The 19,208-nt window shown below is 41.4% G+C and overlaps 1 protein-coding gene across 1 annotated transcript; it reads left to right on the forward strand.

Moving 5' to 3' along the window:
* The first annotated feature begins 1,225 nt into the window (after window positions 1-1,225).
* On the forward strand, window positions 1,226-18,651 carry hook2 (hook microtubule-tethering protein 2). The gene is made up of 22 exons (XM_085155732.1): window positions 1,226-1,423; window positions 3,425-3,507; window positions 3,998-4,070; window positions 4,206-4,256; window positions 4,343-4,475; window positions 6,868-6,935; window positions 7,258-7,323; window positions 7,455-7,535; window positions 10,464-10,630; window positions 10,867-11,007; window positions 11,901-12,102; window positions 12,272-12,382; window positions 12,849-12,936; window positions 14,111-14,177; window positions 14,533-14,670; window positions 15,356-15,443; window positions 16,081-16,115; window positions 16,214-16,296; window positions 16,378-16,481; window positions 16,602-16,703; window positions 16,793-16,864; window positions 16,970-18,651. The coding sequence occupies exons 1-22, from the start codon at window positions 1,379-1,381 to the stop codon at window positions 17,096-17,098; spliced, it is 2,127 nt and encodes a 708-aa protein (XP_085011858.1). The 5' UTR covers window positions 1,226-1,378; the 3' UTR covers window positions 17,099-18,651.
* Window positions 18,652-19,208: the final 557 nt, after the last annotated feature.

Consider the following 19,208-nt stretch of genomic DNA (forward strand, 5'->3'; position numbering starts at 1 on the left):
CCCTTCCTCCCCCTCCCGTTTATCTGGGCTCAGGGCCAGCACTAGGAGTATATTAGCTTTTCTTGAATTGGCGATCTTTCATATGTAAGACCAATGTGTTAACAACTTATAGAAGTAGTAGGAGATGTAATGTTTTTGCATCAGCCTCAGTCCTTGGATCGACTCCTGCCACCCATCCTCACTTCTCAACAAACTCTTTGCCTTGGCTTTTAGAAGCTGCTTGCCAACAGCAGTAGCCATAACTGGGATGCACTGGTTGGATCACAAGTTAAACTAGTTGAGAGTAAAGCACTGAGACTCTGGGGTTTATGTATTAGACGAAAGAACATGGTTATGTTGATTATATGGGACAACTAATTTATTTATATAGTTAAATAGCGGTGCCTGAAATTACAGTCATGCTAGCATGTGAGTGCCAAGGAAAGGATAAAGAGCCATCATGGAAAGGCTCTGAAGACATTGTGGCCATCTATGGCCCTAAATTTGCAAATTTGGGATCCCTTCTATAGCAGTTTGATGGGATCCAACACAGTTTTCCATGTGCAAGCAATTGAAAACAATTGGTTAATGGAATTTCTTAAATTAAAAGCTCCAGAAGGACAAACACATTTTGGTGCTTGTAAATAAAATAATACAAATAATATGCATAAATCTCAAAATGCAAAATGCATTCTTGCCTTTAAATGCTTGTGAATCTCAGTCCAAGTAGTAAAGGGGTGATCTCTTTCTATTTTTAAAATGTTAAGATACACACTAATATCAGAACGAAGGGGGAAAGCACTCATTTAGAAAAATAGGACTTTGGTTATATAGAAAACAGAAAACAGTGTAAAAAATCAATGAAGTAAAATTTAAATGGAGAGCATAATAAGTAAATTCTTGCAAAAGTTTGAGGGTACTGAAATATTTTTTGACACAGTTGGAAATTATGAGTCTTAACATCACTAGTACACTAGTGACTTACCTTGACCTGAACCCTACTTTAAAAGCTAATTCGTCAGCTCACTAGCATCCCCCGGCTGAATAAAGGGTAAATAAATTACACTTGGAGATGGTCAGCATTTAAGCAACATCATTATGGCAGATTAAAAGAAAAACAGCGTATTATCGCGATAATTACTATTTTTGACTGCGACTAGACAAGCTGACCCAAAGTATAATCCATCGTCTTGGAAACGCTCTAATACGGAAGCTCGCGAGGCCCACAGGAGCCGAAACGCGAAGGTTGTCAGGAGCAGCAGGAGGAGGCCACGGCTGGACAGTGTCTGACGTGGAAAGTGTCAGCACTGAGTAAGAAACTTCGGGCCAAAACAAGCCTCGAGAACAAAATCCCCCCAGTTCTCTGTAAGCTTCTGCGGGTTTCACAGCGGACAGCACAATGAGTCTGGATAAGGCGAAGCTGTGTGATTCACTGTTAACCTGGGTAAGTTTGACAGTAGCAACATTTCGAGCAAGGCTAACCGCCGGCTAAGAGGTGTCAGCAGGTGTTAGCAAATGTGGAGAATTACGGCTTTACTTTTGGAAGTTGTGGGCTCACGTAATTGATAAGGGGCATCTTTACTGACTTGGTCAATTAAACGCTTGGTGTTTTAAGTTGTAAGCTAACTGTCACTAGCCAGCCGAGCTAATTGGCTTTGTGAACACATTGGAGGTTTGCTCCTGGTGGTCTGCTTTATCTGTTATCCATGTTAGCAAACTGACTGCGTTGTCAGCAAATTAACTGCCAGAAAAACAAACCCAAATAGCTTAGTGTAAGCTGAGAGACCTAAGGAGTAATCTTAGGCTATCCAACACAGCCACGTTATTTTCAAAGCTCAGAGCAAATCCACCTGTTTGGCTCCTTTCTACAAAGAGGTGTGAAGACTTGGACTGAACTAAGACACCAACTAATAATAGCATGCTAAGCAGGGCTGTAATCCCCCATTGCTGCTTAGTATTTTTTTTTTAAATTTAAGTTATGTTTAGAAAGCTTGAGCAGCTTTACACAAAATCCCCAAATACATAAATCCCCCTTCTTTCTTTAAATTTTGGTTCCAAGGAGCCAGGCTTTCTTGGAAGTTTTTAAAAACGATCTTGAGCAATTGTTCTTTAGACTTTCTGAAGAACTTTCAAAGTTTCTTTCAACATTGGCTACTTTTTTACTCATTGTCCAGTCCAGTCCTCGTATCTGACCATTCTCAAAGAAATGTTTTTAAGCCACTCAACACTGACCTATGAATTATTCAAGCATAAAAAGACACCCAACTCAACGGATGAGCTAGTGTTGTCTACACAGACAGAGAACCAGTTTTAAATTGTATCTTTAGGCTTTACTAGCAGCAATATAACTTGTTCCTCTTCCCAGTGATAACACAGGTTGACAGGCATAAAATGGTATTTATATAAAGAAGGTGATTCACAAAGAGCTGTTGGCTGACAACTTCACATCTCAGCATGGTGTGCAGTGTGTCCTTAAAAAATGTAAGGAAACTGAACAGGTTGCGGACGAAAGATGTACCAAGGATCAAAGACTATATACAGCAGAGGAGCAGAATATAAAATCGTGGCCTTAAACAATAGGAAAAATTAGATGCATCAAGCTCCTCAATTGACCCATCTACTGATTACTGATCAGAAATAGTCTCAGTGGAAATGTAGAGGTCAAGAAGCCATTCTTAAGGGAAGAAGGCAAGGACAGAAGGCTGAGCTATGCCAAAGTGGAACTGAATTTAAAATGGGTGGTAACAGATCTGGTGGAGTGATGAATCCAAATTTGAAAATGTTGTTCAGATTTAGGCTGCTCTACAGAGGAGATCAGGAGAGAGTACAACAGTGAGACTCTACAGCCATCTGTAAAACACAGGGAAGGCTCTGTATGGTATGGTGTTGGCTTTCAGTCAATATTTTTGGGATCTTTTCAAAATTGATGGAACTATAAATGCAGAAAAGTGTAATACCATCTGGGAACCATCTAATTGGTAATCATTCTATTTATCAGTATGACAGTGATCTCAAACACCCTGGCAATGCAATGAAAGCATACCCAAATAGAAAAGCACACAATACAACACCATCAGTCATGGATTGGCTTCCCTAGAGTCCAGTCACCAAACATTAAAGCATTGTTCTGTTCAAGATTATTCCACAAATGGCAAATACCAAATATGTATTTTCAAGTTTGTTAGAATTGTATAAATCACGTTTTCCCTAATTTACATTTATGTTTGTCGATGTTTCAATAAATCACTGCACCCATTTCCCATTTTCCTAATGATTCAAGATTTTTGCACAGTGCTGTTTAGAATGGGGATATTAGATTCATTTATTTAATATAGTAATGTTTTCACCCTGGTTTAGTTTAATGTAATGTTGCTGTACATTAAATGTCAAAACATTGAAAGGTTTCTTTCTTTAATGACCAGCTCTTTAATGTCTTCACTCTCAGTTACAGACATTTCAGGTGCCATCGTGCAACAGCAAGCACGACCTGACAAGCGGAGTGGCCATTGCACATGTACTGCACAGAATGTAAGCACAAGCAGTATGTCACCAGTGTTGTTTCCACTTACTGCACGATTGTCTTCTGGAGATTTATTCACAACTTACTCACTGAAATTTGCTTATCTGTATAATTTTGGATTGCCATTAAGTCCATTATCTATGCAAAATGTAGCCAGTTAAACAGTAAATGTTACCCAGACATGGCTCTGAATACCTCAGGCATCGGTGTGATTTAGTTTTTTTTAAATAAATAAAGTGGTCTGTGCAGGCTTAATCACATCAACCAATCATTGGAAAATACACATTTGGAAAACAGATTTTTAATCAACCTATTTTAGCTGTAGCTGCTTCTTTATCATTATTCCCATGCTGTGTAGCTTTTAATGAATAGTTTTACTCTGTCATTGTGCCTGAAGGGACAGAAACACAGGGTCTCACTGCCCCGTGGCCTTGTGTTATCAATGTCAGTATCCAGAGATGTGTCGTCATTACAATTCTCTTGTGCTCTCATTAACAGAGACCCTTCTTGGTTTAATGAGACATGGCTAGGCAGGATCAAGGAGGAGAGCGGGGCCAACTGGCGCCTCAAGGTAATTTGTGAAACGGCATGATATGACAGAACACCCTGTAGTTATCTAGAATGACTCAAATCAAAGATCTTTTTTTTAATTCTTCTGCCTGATTAATGAAAGTGTTACGATTGTAACCCCGTTTCATTCTTTCAGGTCAGCAATTTGAAAAAGATTCTGAAAAGCATGATGGAATATTATCACGATGTAAGAAACTTTTGCTGATTTCGCCTTCATTTTTCATGTGCTGCTTGACTCGAGCCTACCAGCTCACTTTTCTGTTTCGTGAACAGGTGCTCGGTCACCAGGTGTCTGATGAGCATATGCCAGACGTGAACCTGATAGGAGAGATGGGAGATGTCACAGAACTGGGAAAGCTGGTACAGCTCGTGTTGGGTTGTGCAGTCAGCTGCGAGAAGAAACAAGGTAGGCCTGTACACAAGTACATTTCTTCTGCTTTCATTTAGGGATAAATGCCTCATAATCACTGCTGAGAAGATATTTGTCAGCATGAAAACACAAAAACGCAATTCAGTGATCTCAAGTCATTTAGAAATGCTCACACGGAGGGCAACTATATTTGGACAACAGCTGTATTTAGCAGCTGGCCACTCACTTTATACCCAACTGCTTGCAAAGCATAATATGACATGACATACTATCATGGCGGCCAGATGGCCTTGTTTTCCTCCTCCATCCTTGAATAGACACTTTCAAGATTTTTTTTAATATTTTTTAATATTTTTTTTGCAAATGTTTAAAAAAATGGACTGACCTCTTGCCACCATAAACATTCATTAGGGGATTAGGAGCAACATTAGGAGACGTGGCTGCTGGTTAACTGCTATATATGGCAACTGTGTTGAAGCACAAGATTAAAAGGTGCTAGAATCAGCATTCTTGTTATTACAGTAAATACATTTTATTCTGCTGAGTCGTAGAAGTAAAGAAGATGTCTCACACTTGTGGGTTTGCTTTTCAATAGCTGGGAAAGGCAGTGACTAAACTGCTATGAGATCTAGAAGAAGGGAGGGAGAAACAAATTCTTCAAATGTGGAAATTAATTGCTGCACAACTATACCAGTAATTGGCACAGAGTGTGCAAGTGTGACAACCTCCTGAAAGTTTTCTGGTCTGCAGCATTCGGATGTGTGTTAACACAATACCACAGTCTTTCCAGTGTGAACATCCTATCAAATTCAACCCAAGGACAGACCGTTCAGCACTCAGAGAAACTGTAAATAACCCAAGATCTACATCTCAGACTCTACAGAACTCAGTCAACATGTTAAATGTTGATGTTCGAGACAGCGCAATTAGAAAAAGACTAAAGGAGTATGGCTTGTTTGCAAGGGTTGCAGCAGAGAGCCTCCTTCATCTAAAAAGAACATGGCAACACAGCTCAGGTTTCCAAAGCTGCATCTGAACAAGCCTTAACGATGTCCTTTGGACAGATGAGACCAAAGTGGAAATGTTTGGCTATAATGCACACCACCACATTTGGCGAATAGCAACAACCGCCTCATACCAGCTGATAGCACGGTGGTGGAGGGGTAAATGTTTGGACGTGTTTTACAGCCACAAGACGTGGTTAACTCAGTCATCGAGCTGACCATTAACTCCTCTGTATACCAAAATATTCTAGAGTCAAATGTGAAGCTTTTGACAGCTAAAGCTTAGCTGAAATTAGGTCATGCAACAGGACTCTGATCCCAGACAGTCCACACCAGAATGACTGAAAAGGCAACAACAACAAAAAAATCAAGGTGCTGCAATGATCCAAAGTCCAGAGTTCAACCTGATTGAAATTCTGTGGCAGGACCTTAAGAGCTGTGCATAAATGAAATGCTCAATGAAATGAAATGAAGCAACACTGTAAAGAAGAGTAGGACAAAATTCATCCACAGTGATGAGAGCGTGATAAAGTCATACCAGAACTGATTGCTTCAAATTATTGATGTTAAAGGCTATTCAAGCTACTGCAGGATGGAGTGTATTAAGTGTTTGGCATAGACTGCTGCATAGAGTACTAACATAAGAAGACTCATTTAATCATACATGCATATGCTGCAGGGGTGGGGGAACTCCAGGCCTCAAGAGCAAATTCTAGATCTGTCCTTGATCCAAAACAGCTTGTTTAAATGGCTAAATAACCTCCTCATCATGTCTTAAAGTTCTCCAGAGGCCTGGTAATGAACTATTCATTTGATTCAGGTGTGTTGACCCAGGGTGAGATCTAAAACCTGCTAGACCCTCGAGGCCTGGAGTTCCCAACCCCTGGTATACTGGATAGTTTGCTTAAGGTGGTTCATTAGTTATCAACTTTCCTTTGAAAATGAATATTTTTTTGTTCCTCATTTCACAAATGGCAGAAAGATCAACCCATCCAGATGTGCACTCTTTTTACTTCCTTCCTGTGAAATAAGCAGTGTTGGACATTTTGCATCTTGCATACAGAAATACACATGTATTAAATTGGTGATAATGATGGAGACATGTTGGCATTCTCAAAAAAAATAAGGTGTATGCGGTGCTCTTTCTTCTTTGGAGAGGTAAATGTTGGTGGCTTGACACAGAAAAAGTTGGAACAGTTGTTTTTCTCTCAGTCATGGCCTGATCAATTTGTTGACAAGCTGTTTTCCCGTTACTGATAACAGCTCATGAGACAAAAAATGGTCAGGTCAGTTTCACAGAAAATTGACTGTAAAGCTGAGTCGATTTTTACAGCAGTGGTTTGACTTTCATGGGAGCATGCTTGTGTGTTAATCTGTATTTGGCTGAGACTTCACTGGCCTTTGTTGTCTTCTCCTAAACGCAGAGCAAATCCAGCAGATAATGACACTCGAGGAATCTGTCCAGCATGTTGTGATGACTGCCATTCAGGAAGTGAGTGAGCCTCTTTTTCTTTCCTCTTGGTTTACCCTGATTTGCATTAATCCAATTCTTAGTCACGGTTAATTCAAAATCAAAGAAGTCTGGATAAACATAAGACTAAAGAGCATCCCACAGACCCCTACTCTATGCTATTTACAAAGATGCGTTTAGTGTTTATCACCACCAAAGGGACTGTAAAAACCTGGATCATCTTCCAAGGTTTTTACCAAACAAGGTTATTCAGAGAACCAGATAAATCTGCCTTTGGAAAAAGACTGTTATTTTATTTTCCCTGTGGTTGCATTCATTGACTCACTTTCCTGTTTTGTTTTAGCTCTTATCGAAGGAGCCGTCATCTGAACCGGGAAGCCCAGAGACCTACGGGGATTTTGACTATCAGGTAAAAACCCACAACATATTCATTCCCCTACTTGTTTTTTACTTAGATTTGCTACATCCTCTGTTTGTGTTTACTCCCCACTGCTTTGATCAGTGTCAAATATCCTCTGTCTGCACATCTTTTATTCGCAGTCCAGAAAGTATTATTTTCTGAGTGAGGAGGCAGACGAGAAGGAGGACCTGAGCCAGCGCTGTCGACACCTTGAACATCAGGTTGGTTTACTAAACACGGTTTTGATCGTACTTGGCAAACATTTCCTGAGACTTTAAAGATATAATCCTAAGATTTCACTTCAGGTCAATTTGGCAATCAAGTCGGTGGAAACTGAAGTGAAACTCTTTGAGCACACATTGGTTCAACAAATGGTTTTGTTGCACAAGCATCATCTGATTAAGGCCAGCGCTTTTCACACAAGACACAGTAGAGTTACAGCAGTATGTCAGCAGTGCTGGCAAGTTTAAGGTGGATGTTCTGTGCAACCCTGCTAAAAGTGCTTTAAATATATCATTTTGGTCCTTCACGTCTTTTTCCTGTGAGTACTTGAGTATAAATTCCACTTTTGTTTAGTTTGAACTCGTTTAACAGGAGTTGGAGCAATAAGCATGATTGAGTACAGATGTACGCTATAAAAACACTGAGACAAAAACCATACAACACTAATGTTGCAGTCCACCTATGCATGTTGGCCTATATTTATTGGTTAAATTTGATGGGTGTAACAAGTTTGTATGGTTCCCACCTTGGCCGGAGGGGTGTACTATAAAGCAAGATTATTGGATTATTCAGGTTAAAATCAGCGTTTTCAGTGTCTGGGAAGTGACTCCCTTTTCCCTGGCTACAATACTCTGGTAACTTATGTTAAACATACAACATTATGTTCCTAGTTGAAAGCCCCACATTTGTACTTATTCCAGCATGCTTTAAGTGGGATAGAAAATGGTATGTTACAGGTTGACAAATTGCATCTATAAACCCTAACACAGTGGTGTCCAAACCCAGGCCTCGAGGGCCGGTGTCCTGCAGGTTTTAGGTGTGTCCTTCATCATCACAGCTGATTTAAATGGCTAAATTACCTCCTCAACATGTCCTGAAGTTCTCCAGAGGCCTGGTAATGAACTAATCACTTGATTCAGGTGTGTTGACCCAGGGTGAGATCTAAAACCTGCAGGAGGCCGGCACTCGAGGCCTGGAGTTGGCCAAGCCTGCCCTAACACCACTGAATGAAGCCCAGCTCTACAACTATAGCATTGCAAACTGTATGCTACATTGTCCCTAGAATGTATATGTAGTCGGATGGTGACGTAGAAAGTGTATAGCTGTTTTTAAGCATAGTACTAATGTTGCAGCTACTAGAAAACTGAGAATTTGCATTTGTATGCTGTTTATCGCCAATATCAGATCGGTCAGTACAATTAATTTCACTTTGATCTGGCTATAAATTAAAACAGTTTCCACATCTTACTTGTTAGACTGTGACCACTCTGAGAAACCTGTTTAAATGTATAAGATTTATGGTTTCAGAGTTGTGTGCATTAGAAATAAACAGCAGAATGCAGCTATAGAATGAATTCAGTAAATATGAATTTACTTCAAGATGATATATTTACTACGTTGCATGCTTGTGATGATATCGAGTTTGTAATATTAACAATAATGTGTTTAATCGTAGTAGTAGAAGTAGTATAACATGTCAGACAAGAGAAAGCCTGACTTAACAAACAAAGTTGATCGTCACTTTCTGGGGTTTTAGGTTTAGGCTTTAACAGAAAGCCGGGCTTTTTTTGACTTGCCTCATAGGACACCCCTCAGTTCTCACTTGTAAAGAAGATTTTGAGCTCAGTGTGTAAGAATATAAAGAGTGGATAGCAGAATAGCTGTTGCTGGGAAAATGGTTTGATTGCATGGAAACCTTGAGGATTATAACTTTAAGATGAGTCCCGGGTTTGTTTTATCAATCTTTGAGCTGTGGACTTGAAATTTGAAAAAATAATGCCATTTCATCTCTGCCTACCAGATTTACAGACTCTCAAAGGTTTAGTTTTGCTGTATTTGTTTAGAGAAGCATGTTGTGTGTCTGTGCCTGCAACTTTTGTGCTCTGGCCTTTTATTGATTAGCCAGCCAAAGGCTTTGTTTGTGTTCACTTGACTTGTTTTTGCACCACTGAATGTGAGCGGACTAATTCAGACTTTTTTCTCTTTTTTTGAAAAAGAGGATCCCAGTCGATAGTTGCATAACATCAAGATAAAACTGACACGTTGCCTTGGGATGGAGCAGTAGCCAACTATAATTTGTACTGCTCCCAGCCCACCTGTTTGTTTACTTACTCGGCCCACGCGTTAGGGATTAGTCATTTGTGTTGTTTTGAAAGCTATTTACTGTTACTGGTTTGGTGCTAAAGCATGCAATCTGTCCTTAAAGTTCAGTGTAGGGTTTTGCTGTATTCAGACTGGAAAGATATCCTGCAGGTAAGTATGCGCTCCCCTCTCTTAATATTGGAATGCAAGCTTGTTTAACTATGAGCGCCGTTCAGTCTGACACAAACATTTAAAAGTAATGCAGCTCTAAACCACAGCCGGCCCTTTCCTCAAACCAACCACCGTCATCGATGTCGATCTATTCTCCTGCCTACTATTAATGTTACACATGTATTACTTACGGTCCTCAATGAGCTCTGCATACTCGTCTGCTCATATCATGAGGATCTGCTTTGAACCCTGGGGGTAAAGCTAACAACTGCACTACTGAGACTGTTCCATCTGCTTGAGATCATTGCACACCAGCTGACTAACACACATTTTACAAAAGAGCTTGTGATATTACAGCAAAGCATGTGTTTAAGGTCCTCTTTGCACTGAAAGCGGTGAGTTATCGCTGTTTATCTTGTTTTCCTTCATGAATCTGTCGTGTCCTTGCACTGTGGCTTTTTTGTATATATTTGTGGAAAAAGTTTGTTTTTATTGCTTCTTTTTGTTATGCTTCAATCTCGACCTTTCCTCTATTGTGTCTCCTTGTCCTGTTTTTCACCCCTTTTTAAAGCTGTAGCTCACCTTCCATATCTTCTCTCCACTGCACACTCAGTCTTTACACCTCTTTTTGCAATGTTTGTGCTCCGTTTCTCTTTCCCACCCCCCTCTGACAGCTGTCAGTGGCTCTGGAGGAGAAGATGTCCCTGCAGGCAGAGACGCGCTCCCTGAAAGAGAAGCTCAGCCTATGCGAATCTCTGGACGCCTCCACCACTGCCATCACTGGCAAGAAGCTGCTGCTGCTGCAGAGTCAGATGGAGCAGCTTCAGGAGGAAAACTACAGGTACAAGTGGTACATAAGTACTTAGGAAAACAACACAGGGTTTATAATGAGTGTCTCATTCATTAACTCTTTAAAAAGATGTAGTAGTAGTAGTGGTAGTATAAAATTTCAGCCCTCGTTCATAACATATGAGTCAAATTTATAAAGACATGCAAATCAGATGCCGTTGAGTCAGCTGTTCCTTTGAGTGTCTTTCAAAGTGCATATCCAGTTATATTAACCACTGTATATCTCAGACTGGAGAACGGCAGAGACGACATGCGTGTGCGGGCAGAGATACTGGAGCGCGAGGTGGCCGAGCTGCAGCTACGGAACGAAGAGCTGACCAGCCTGGCGCAGGAGGCCCAGGCCCTCAAAGACGAGATGGACATCCTCAGGTGAGAGCAGCTTGAACAGATTGAGTTCAGTTCATCATGAAAATGTAAACAAGCCAGTTATACAGTGGTTATTATGTAAGGAGTGGTGCAGGCCTTTTTGCAAGCTCACAAGTTTGTAGTGAAAGAAACTGCAGAAAGTTGCGCTTTGTGGGCGTTTGGTCACATGGACACTAAGTGTTTGTGTTCATGCTTTGCAGGCTTTTTTGAATGCATTAAATTCACAGTTTACAAGTGTTTTACATATAAAGGTTTTCCTTGTGTCAAAACGGGAAATTGTAAACATTTGCTAACAACTTCTGCTGAGCTACTACTTCAGGAACTGTGAATAAAACAATTGCTAAAGCCAACAATCAGAAGGTCCTGCTAGTAAATATTGTATGTGTATTACAGGGTGCAATGCTTCTTTTATTATACAAAGATTATTTTAAATATATTTGCTTCTGTCCAACAAATTCAGTGTTTCCTTCTGTTTGAGTAGTAGTTGCAAAAAACAGTGGATGAGTTGAAGTTTCTTGGCATATTTGAAGATTGATCTCTGTAGAAGAGGCAAAAACCTTAAACAGTTTTGATCCTGAGTCCAAAAGTATCGAGACACATACTAATACAGTGTTGGTAAATTTTTAATATCAAGAATGTTGATAATGACGAGCCTTTTCCTTTAAGTAGTAGTTCAAACTGATAATAGATGAACTCACAGAAGCAACCCCCATGCTGCCCACACACAGATGTCCATTCAGCTCTCTCTGACATCTGTGTTGATAATACAAATTTTCATGCATTGACACCGGCTTGCGTCAGAGTACACATCTACATGGACGCATTGTGTTAAGTATAACTCATATTCCTCTGCTGGTGCTCGATGCCTCCCACGCTATGCTTTCCTTCCCCCTCAGGCATTCGTCTGACCGGGTGAACCAGCTCGAGGCGATGGTGGAGACGTACAAGAGGAAGCTGGAGGACCTGGGAGACCTGCGCAGACAGGTGCGCCTCCTGGAAGAGCACAACACTGTGTACATGCAGCGCACGTGCGAGCTGGAGGAGGAGCTTCGCAGGGCCAACGCTGTCCGCAGTCAGCTGGACACCTACAAGAGACAGGCAAGCTGTGCTTTTGGCTGTTCCTGTGCTGGGACATCCAAGAGATGTGAAACACATTCTGGCTCGTACACGTGTTTGGAAACTCTTTTCATTTATTTATTTATTTATTTATTTATTTATTTATTTTAAATAGAGCACTCTGGCTGACTGTATGCTCTCTGACTTGCAGGCTCATGAGCTTCACACCAAGCACTCAGCAGAGGCCATGAAAGCTGAGAAGTGGCAGTTTGAGTACAAGAACCTTCACGACAAGTACGACGCACTGCTGAAGGAGAAAGAAGTGAGTCGGGGAGCATTTTCGAGAAATAAAAAAAAACAGTTTTTATATGGGGGAAATATGCACATCGTCTACAGAGTGTTTTTGTACACTGAGGCCCTCTCATTTCCCTCTCAGTCTAGTAATAGTTTTGATTTCAGTGATGACAAATGATGTTTAGATTGGCGTTTGTTGTGATCATTACAGAAAGCGCTTCCCTACATGGAGAATTGTGTCCTGGTAGATGCTGTACTATTCTTCAGCAGACTCCCACATCCTGTGTTAATTCTAGTAGCTTCTGCAGTCAAGGAGTGATTAATTTTCTCGCTTACTTGTGGGTGTAATTAGGAAACGTGCTAATATGACGTGGATACTTGCATTTGCTCTATCTCTGTCTGGACTGCATCGCATCCAAGTCCAGATATAGAAAACCTGACGCTACATGGATCTTAAGGCCACTTAAGGTGTTTTGCTGTCCTTTGTTTTCCAGCGTCTGATCGCAGAAAGAGACACACTGCGGGAGACAAACGATGAGCTCAGGTGTGCACAAGTCCAGCAGAGGTATCTCAGTGGAGCAGGTGAGTTGAAAGCATAGGTATGGCTAGAAAACACCTAAAACAATGGGCTTTACTGAGAAATAAGTCACACACTGTTGAAAAAAATAATAAAACACAAGGAAACTTGGAAGTCGGACCCTCTTCTTCCTTTAGAACAGCCTTAAATCTCTGTGGCACAGATTCAGGAAAGTGTTGGAAACATTTCTCAGAGATTTGACATGATAGCATCACACAGCTACTGCAGATTTGTCAGCTGCACATCCATGATGTTAATCTCCCGTTCCACCAAATCCTAAAGGTGCTCTAGATCTGGTGACTGGACACTACTTGATTACAGTCTCTCTGTGTTTAAGAATGGTGTGTCATCCTGCTGTAAGCAGCCATCAGAAGATGGTCACACTGTGGTCATAAAGGGGTGGACATGGTCAGTGAGACACATGCGGAGACTACACAGATCACTCTTAATTAAACTAAAATCGCTTTTCTTCATTCAGATGTTCAGTCCACATCTACATACATAGATGCTTTTTGTTGCTGTCATGTGATTGGCCGATTAGATATTTTTGTAACTGAGCAATTAAACTGGTGTACCTAATAAAGTGGCCAGTGAGTGTAATTGTAATACTAAAGAGTGTAACTTTTTTGGGGGGGGGTTGTAAACATAAACAGTGAAAACATTTCTCAGGCTAAAATCGGCCTTTTTGAGTAAACTTGGTCAAGTGTCCAGCTGACAGTGTGTGCGAGTCCTCCATCCAAATGCAGTCAGACAACAGTGGTTCTGGTTCAGAGGTCGTCATCCTCTGCACCGCTTACTAGAAAGGAAGCCAAGAACCTTCTCTAAAGAGTGATTCAGCTCCACAGCCATAATTCAGTTTGATTGTTTTATTTCTCTATCACAACAGTCGCCTCAAAGTGCCTCATATCATATTTTTCATTATTGAGCTTCTTATTTTATTCTGTTAAATCGTTTTAAATGTAGTTCAGTTCTATTGAATTTGGGATCTTCAGTGTGATTTCTGTGCAACTATTTTGTTTTAAGGGGGGGTTTGTTTGTTTGTGCTGTTTCACTTTATCAAACTGATTTGGGGTTGGGGTATTTTGTTTGTTTGTTTGTTGTTGTTGTTTTTCTGGGGTAACACAGGAATTACTCAACTTTTGCGATGATTTGTTTATCTGACTGTCTTTCTCTCTGCAGGAGGCTTGTGTGACAGCGGTGACGCGGTTGAAAACCTGGCTGCAGAGATCATGCCAACTGAGATCAAGTATGTCTGTTTACACATTTCAATGTTTTCTTTTGTTTGGTGTTTTTTAACCATAATAAGAAGGCCGTTTTATTTTAAGTCTACACAAACATGCCTCGGTGTAACTTTCACTCACGCACTCACTCTTGCCATGTGTACATTCTTGCTAACACAACCACAAAAGTTTATTTTTAGAAAGTGGACGTTGCGTGCCAAATAGCGACACATGGCGCGTTTGGCCTGGGCGTTGGTGGATAGAAGTTTCATTCATGCTTCCATTTGCAGCCGCCATTCTCTAACCCATTTATTTTATCCCCACCCCTCTTTTTTCCCTTCACCTCCTGTCGCCCCGCTCTTATCATTGCTGCTTTGACAGGGAGACAGTTGTTCGTCTCCAAAGTGAAAACAAGATGCTGTGCGTCCAAGAGGAGACCTACCGACAGAAACTTGTGGAAGTTCAGGCTGAGCTGGAGGAGGCTCAACGCAGCAAGAATGGGCTAGAAACTCAGAACAGGTAGGGGTGTGTGTGTGTGTGCGCACACTCTTCTTTCAGCAGTGTTAAATAACCAGTCTGCTTCTAGGCCACCATACTGTGCGTTCCTGAACATTAAGCTGGTTGTTTGGCTGATAGGAGGAGTGATATCTGCCTAAATGTCAACTCACCCTCTGGACTGTGTGTTCAACTGAACTGTGTGGGCTGGACTGGAGGACAGACAAGCAAAAAGCCAGATTGTCCCTCGACTCAGTGTGTGTGTTTGTGTGTGTGTGTTTACATGCCTGTGGGCATGTGGACATGTGGGTGGACTGTGTGTGTGTACGTTTGTGTGTGTGTCCATTGCAACACCAGGCCCAGGGTGTGGGAAGCATCCTCAGCAACAGTACCAGGAGGAGAGGAGTGGAGTGAGCATGCTCAGTAGCAGAGCAGTGAATGGCCAGGCGGCACAGTCGGTGCCTGCAGCAGATGTACAAGGACCCACTTGATACTTTGCAAACATCTTCCACCCACAGTAGCAGCAGCTTAATACGTTTGTGTTGCATCTTTCACGTCTTTCACCATCTGCCTCTCTATAAACCCTTTTCCTTCTCTAGTCATGCCCCCTCCCCCACACACCTCCCTCCTTTTTGTTTTTTTCCTCCTTCTCTTCCCAACCTTTCCTCTCATTCTTACCCCGTGTTTCCCTTATTTTCCTCTTTCCAAGGCTGAACCAGCAGCAGATCTCAGAGCTGCGTTCTCAGGTCGAGGAGCTCCAGAAAGCACTCCAGGAGCAGGACAGCAAGAACGAGGACGTGAGTAGAAAGACCGGTTTGCTTCTCATCTGCCCACTTCTGCTAATACATAACTCAACACAATCAAGCTGACAGAATATTGGCAGCATATACACAGTGATATACACAGTGTGCAACTGACTTTTTTTTTCTTATCAGTTTTACCTTGAAGAAGTGAAATATAAAATGCGAGATTAAATTCTAACCAACAAAGTAATTTATTATGTATATGCTCAAGTCATTAAAGGCATGGTATTTATATGGCACACTGAGTATATTGAAACGATTAGTTCTGAAATCACTCTGCCTTTGAGGACCGCATTGTTTGTTCTCCTACTTTGATACATGTTGTGTGGGAATTTAACCCGTGTTTGCTGTGGTGATTCACCGGTAACGCCTGCCCCTCTGTGTCTGTCTCTCTCCGCCTGCCCCCACCGATCAACTCTGCCAAAATCAGGCCATCGTAAGTACGGCCCGCCCTCTCTCCAACTGGCCTATGATTTGACTCTGACACCTTGACTTTCACAGTTTATACTGTGTGTGTGTGTGTGTGTGTGTGTGTGTGTGTGTGTGTGTGTGTGTGTGTTTGTGTTTTAAATGTGCCATTTTAAGTACAATGGATTTCAAGTTTCTTTCTTTCTTTTCTTCTTCTTTGAAGTCGTCCTTATTGAAGAAAAAGCTTGAGGAGCACCTGTGAGTATTATTTTTCTGCTGCTTACTGATGTCTGTCTGCCTTCTGTGCTGCAAACAAAAGTGAACTCACACAAGTGTCGATGTGTGTACTGTTCCAGGGAGAAGCTCCACGAGGCCCAGTCAGACCTGCAAAAGAAAAAAGAGGTCATTGATAACCTGGAGCCCAAAGTAGACAGCAACAGTAAGAAATGTCATGTAGATGGTATTCAGAAGAAGTTCAGCTTTGTTCCTTTCCAAAACACAAATTTGTTTTTCCTTCTAGTGGCTAAGAAGATTGATGAACTCCAGGAGATCCTGCGGAAGAAGGACGAGGACATGAAGCAGATGGAGCAGCGATACAAACGCTACGTGGAGAAGGCGAGAACGGTCAGTGGTTATAGGAGTACTGCACCTTTTATTTCACACATTTTTAAAGACTTTGACCTTTTTAAATATCAGAAAAAATGATGTTCTAAGCTCTTTAAATGAATATCCTTTTGTGTGCAGGTGATCAAAACCCTGGATCCTAAGCAGCAGCCAGCGGCTCCTGACATTCAGGCCCTGAAAAACCAGCTGACAGAGAAGGAGAGAAGAATCCAGCATCTGGAGGTATGAACCTCTGACTCTGAGAGACAAATGTGCTTCCATCAGCGCTGTAAATCCCACTAATGCATGATGATGGTGTTCCTTTTATACAGCATGATTATGAGAAGAGCAGGGCCAGGCATGACCAGGAGGAGAAACTCATCATCAGTGCCTGGTACAATATGGTGAGCGAGCGTGTAAATACACAAAAGCTCAAACAGGAACTACATCCACACCACCCAATCCCTCACTCCTTCTTCTTTCTTTCCTCCACTCTCTTTACCTGTCAGGGAATGGCGCTGCATCAGAAAGTGTCTGGTGAGCAGCTGGGCTCCTCCAACCAGGCCATGTCCTTCCTCGCCCAGCAGAGACAACTCACCAACGCAAGGAGGGGCCTGACACGACACCACCCGAGATGAGACACGGAGGCGTGACAGTTACCCTCAAATGAAAAGCAAAGTGCACACAAGGTGATCCATGTGATCTCTGAGTGTCTTTTGCTTTTTTATGCCTTCACTGGGATCACTGCGCCTCAGTTTTTGTCACGCTGTTGCTGCCCCCTGCTGGCTCTTACTGATATGAGAAGATTTCTTTTCTCCGTTGGTCTCCAGAGCAGAAGCTCTCTGCTCTGATAAAAAGTAGGAGTTATAGGCCTTAAGAAGAGGCGACTTCACCTTTTGAGGTGACTTTTATTTCCCCTGTAGCCTCTTGGACTCACTCCCTTTTTTTTCTTGAACATCTTTTTAAAATCCTTTTTTAATTTTTTTTATGTTAAACAGTGAAACAGAACTGGAACAAGTTTTGTCAGGTGCCAGTTTAAATGTGATAGGTGACGGAGAAGTTTCACTACTCCAAGTGCTACAGAACAAAAGCTGCACAAGCTGTCCTCATACCTCCACTACAGCAGATCGTCACGTTCACTACATTTTGGGTTTTATGTGTTTGCTGAGGATTTTTCTTCTTGTAGCGTTTTATTTTTAGTCTAAGTTTGAAGTACCTTTGGAAAGAATGTAAAAATCAAGCGGGTGTGTAACAGCTTTAGTCTCGATTTCTTCTGTATTCACTTTAAATGCTTTTTTTTTTCCTTCTCAGCCTTAAATCTGAAACATGTCTTTTGTAAATATTTTCACAGTGTACACCAAAGCACTTTCTCTCTAGAAGGGTGGGTTTGTTCAGTGCCTCGCAAAAGTCTCCCATGCTAGCCCTTTATAGATGAGACTGAACACTGACATGTTTGCAGCGCCAACACTGTTTCTGTCACACTGCAGGTACGTGCTCAAGTCTGGTGATATGACTTTTGTGTATTTTTCTTTTCTCTGTTGCCTCTAAATTTTTTTTTTTTTTTTTTTTTTTTTTTTTATTCCTATCCATAAGACCTCCCCCATCAGGGGGTCTGATTGTGGGTCGGACCTAACTGCACTCTCCACTTTAAACACAAAAACTGGATAACACTATGCGAGAGTCTCTAATCATAAAAACACTAAAAAATATATAAAACTGAGTCAGCTGATGTGCTGTTTGCCGCTGCTAGGTGTTGTTCACGGCTGAGCTGAGCTGGAAGGAAACGTGTTCTTCAATGCGCTGGAATTTTTCCTGTGACAGGAAATCGACAGCAGATTAAAAAGCCTGAGGCACTACATCTGCTTTTCTTTACAACCATTGATCAAGTTGTTTTTGTGCGTCCCATGTCAGAGCTGCTGTCCTGTGACTTGTACTTGCCTCTAACAGTTTGTGCTATGATCTACAAAGACCAGAGTCCTGCTGTTGTGTAAACACTTTTTATTTTTTTGTTCTTTTTTTAAGTTGGTTTTTATGGCGTAAAATGATTGCTCCACATATGCATGGTGTGAAAGGTTGCATCATGAAATGGTCTCCTAGATTATAGCATAATGTACTTGACACAGGGTTAAATTATTTGTAGTCCTCTCTGTTCTACTTTTTGCACTACAAATAAATGGGATCTTAAGTTAAAGATGGCATTTTGTGTTCTTCTTTTCAGTGCATTCAAAGACTCACTTTCACAGTCCCTTCCGATTTAGACTCACCCAGAGAGGTCTGAGAAAGCACGCCAACCCAGGTTTTATCACTGTGGGCCCTTGTTGTGGGTAGACTTTCATTCCGTCACAGTCCTAAAGGCCAAACCGATTAGTCAAACTTCTCACTTCCTTTGTGCAACTGTCAAAACGGTGAAGGCATTGTTTATCCGTCGCACCGCTTTTCCACAAGCACATCTCAACGGATTAAAGAGAGGTGGCACATTCAAACATGATAAACAACAGCACAATGTAATAGAATGGCATGTTGGGGGGGGCTGTAAGATTCACCTGAGATTTGTTAAGTCTGTACTATGTAACAATCATGAACCACTCCTGATTTCTTTATTTTTTTTTTTCTGGGAAAATGGGAGATGCAGCAGCTTAAACATTAAGGATTAAAAACAGTTTCTACAATTCAAACAAACTTGAAGTCAGTTTGTATGACCACCTTTATTCTTTAACACACCCTCAACTCTAAGGTAAGATAGCCACC

This window comes from Neolamprologus multifasciatus, chromosome 4 (genome assembly GCF_963576455.1).
Source record: "Neolamprologus multifasciatus chromosome 4, fNeoMul1.2, whole genome shotgun sequence".
Lineage (NCBI taxonomy): Eukaryota > Metazoa > Chordata > Actinopteri > Cichliformes > Cichlidae > Neolamprologus > Neolamprologus multifasciatus.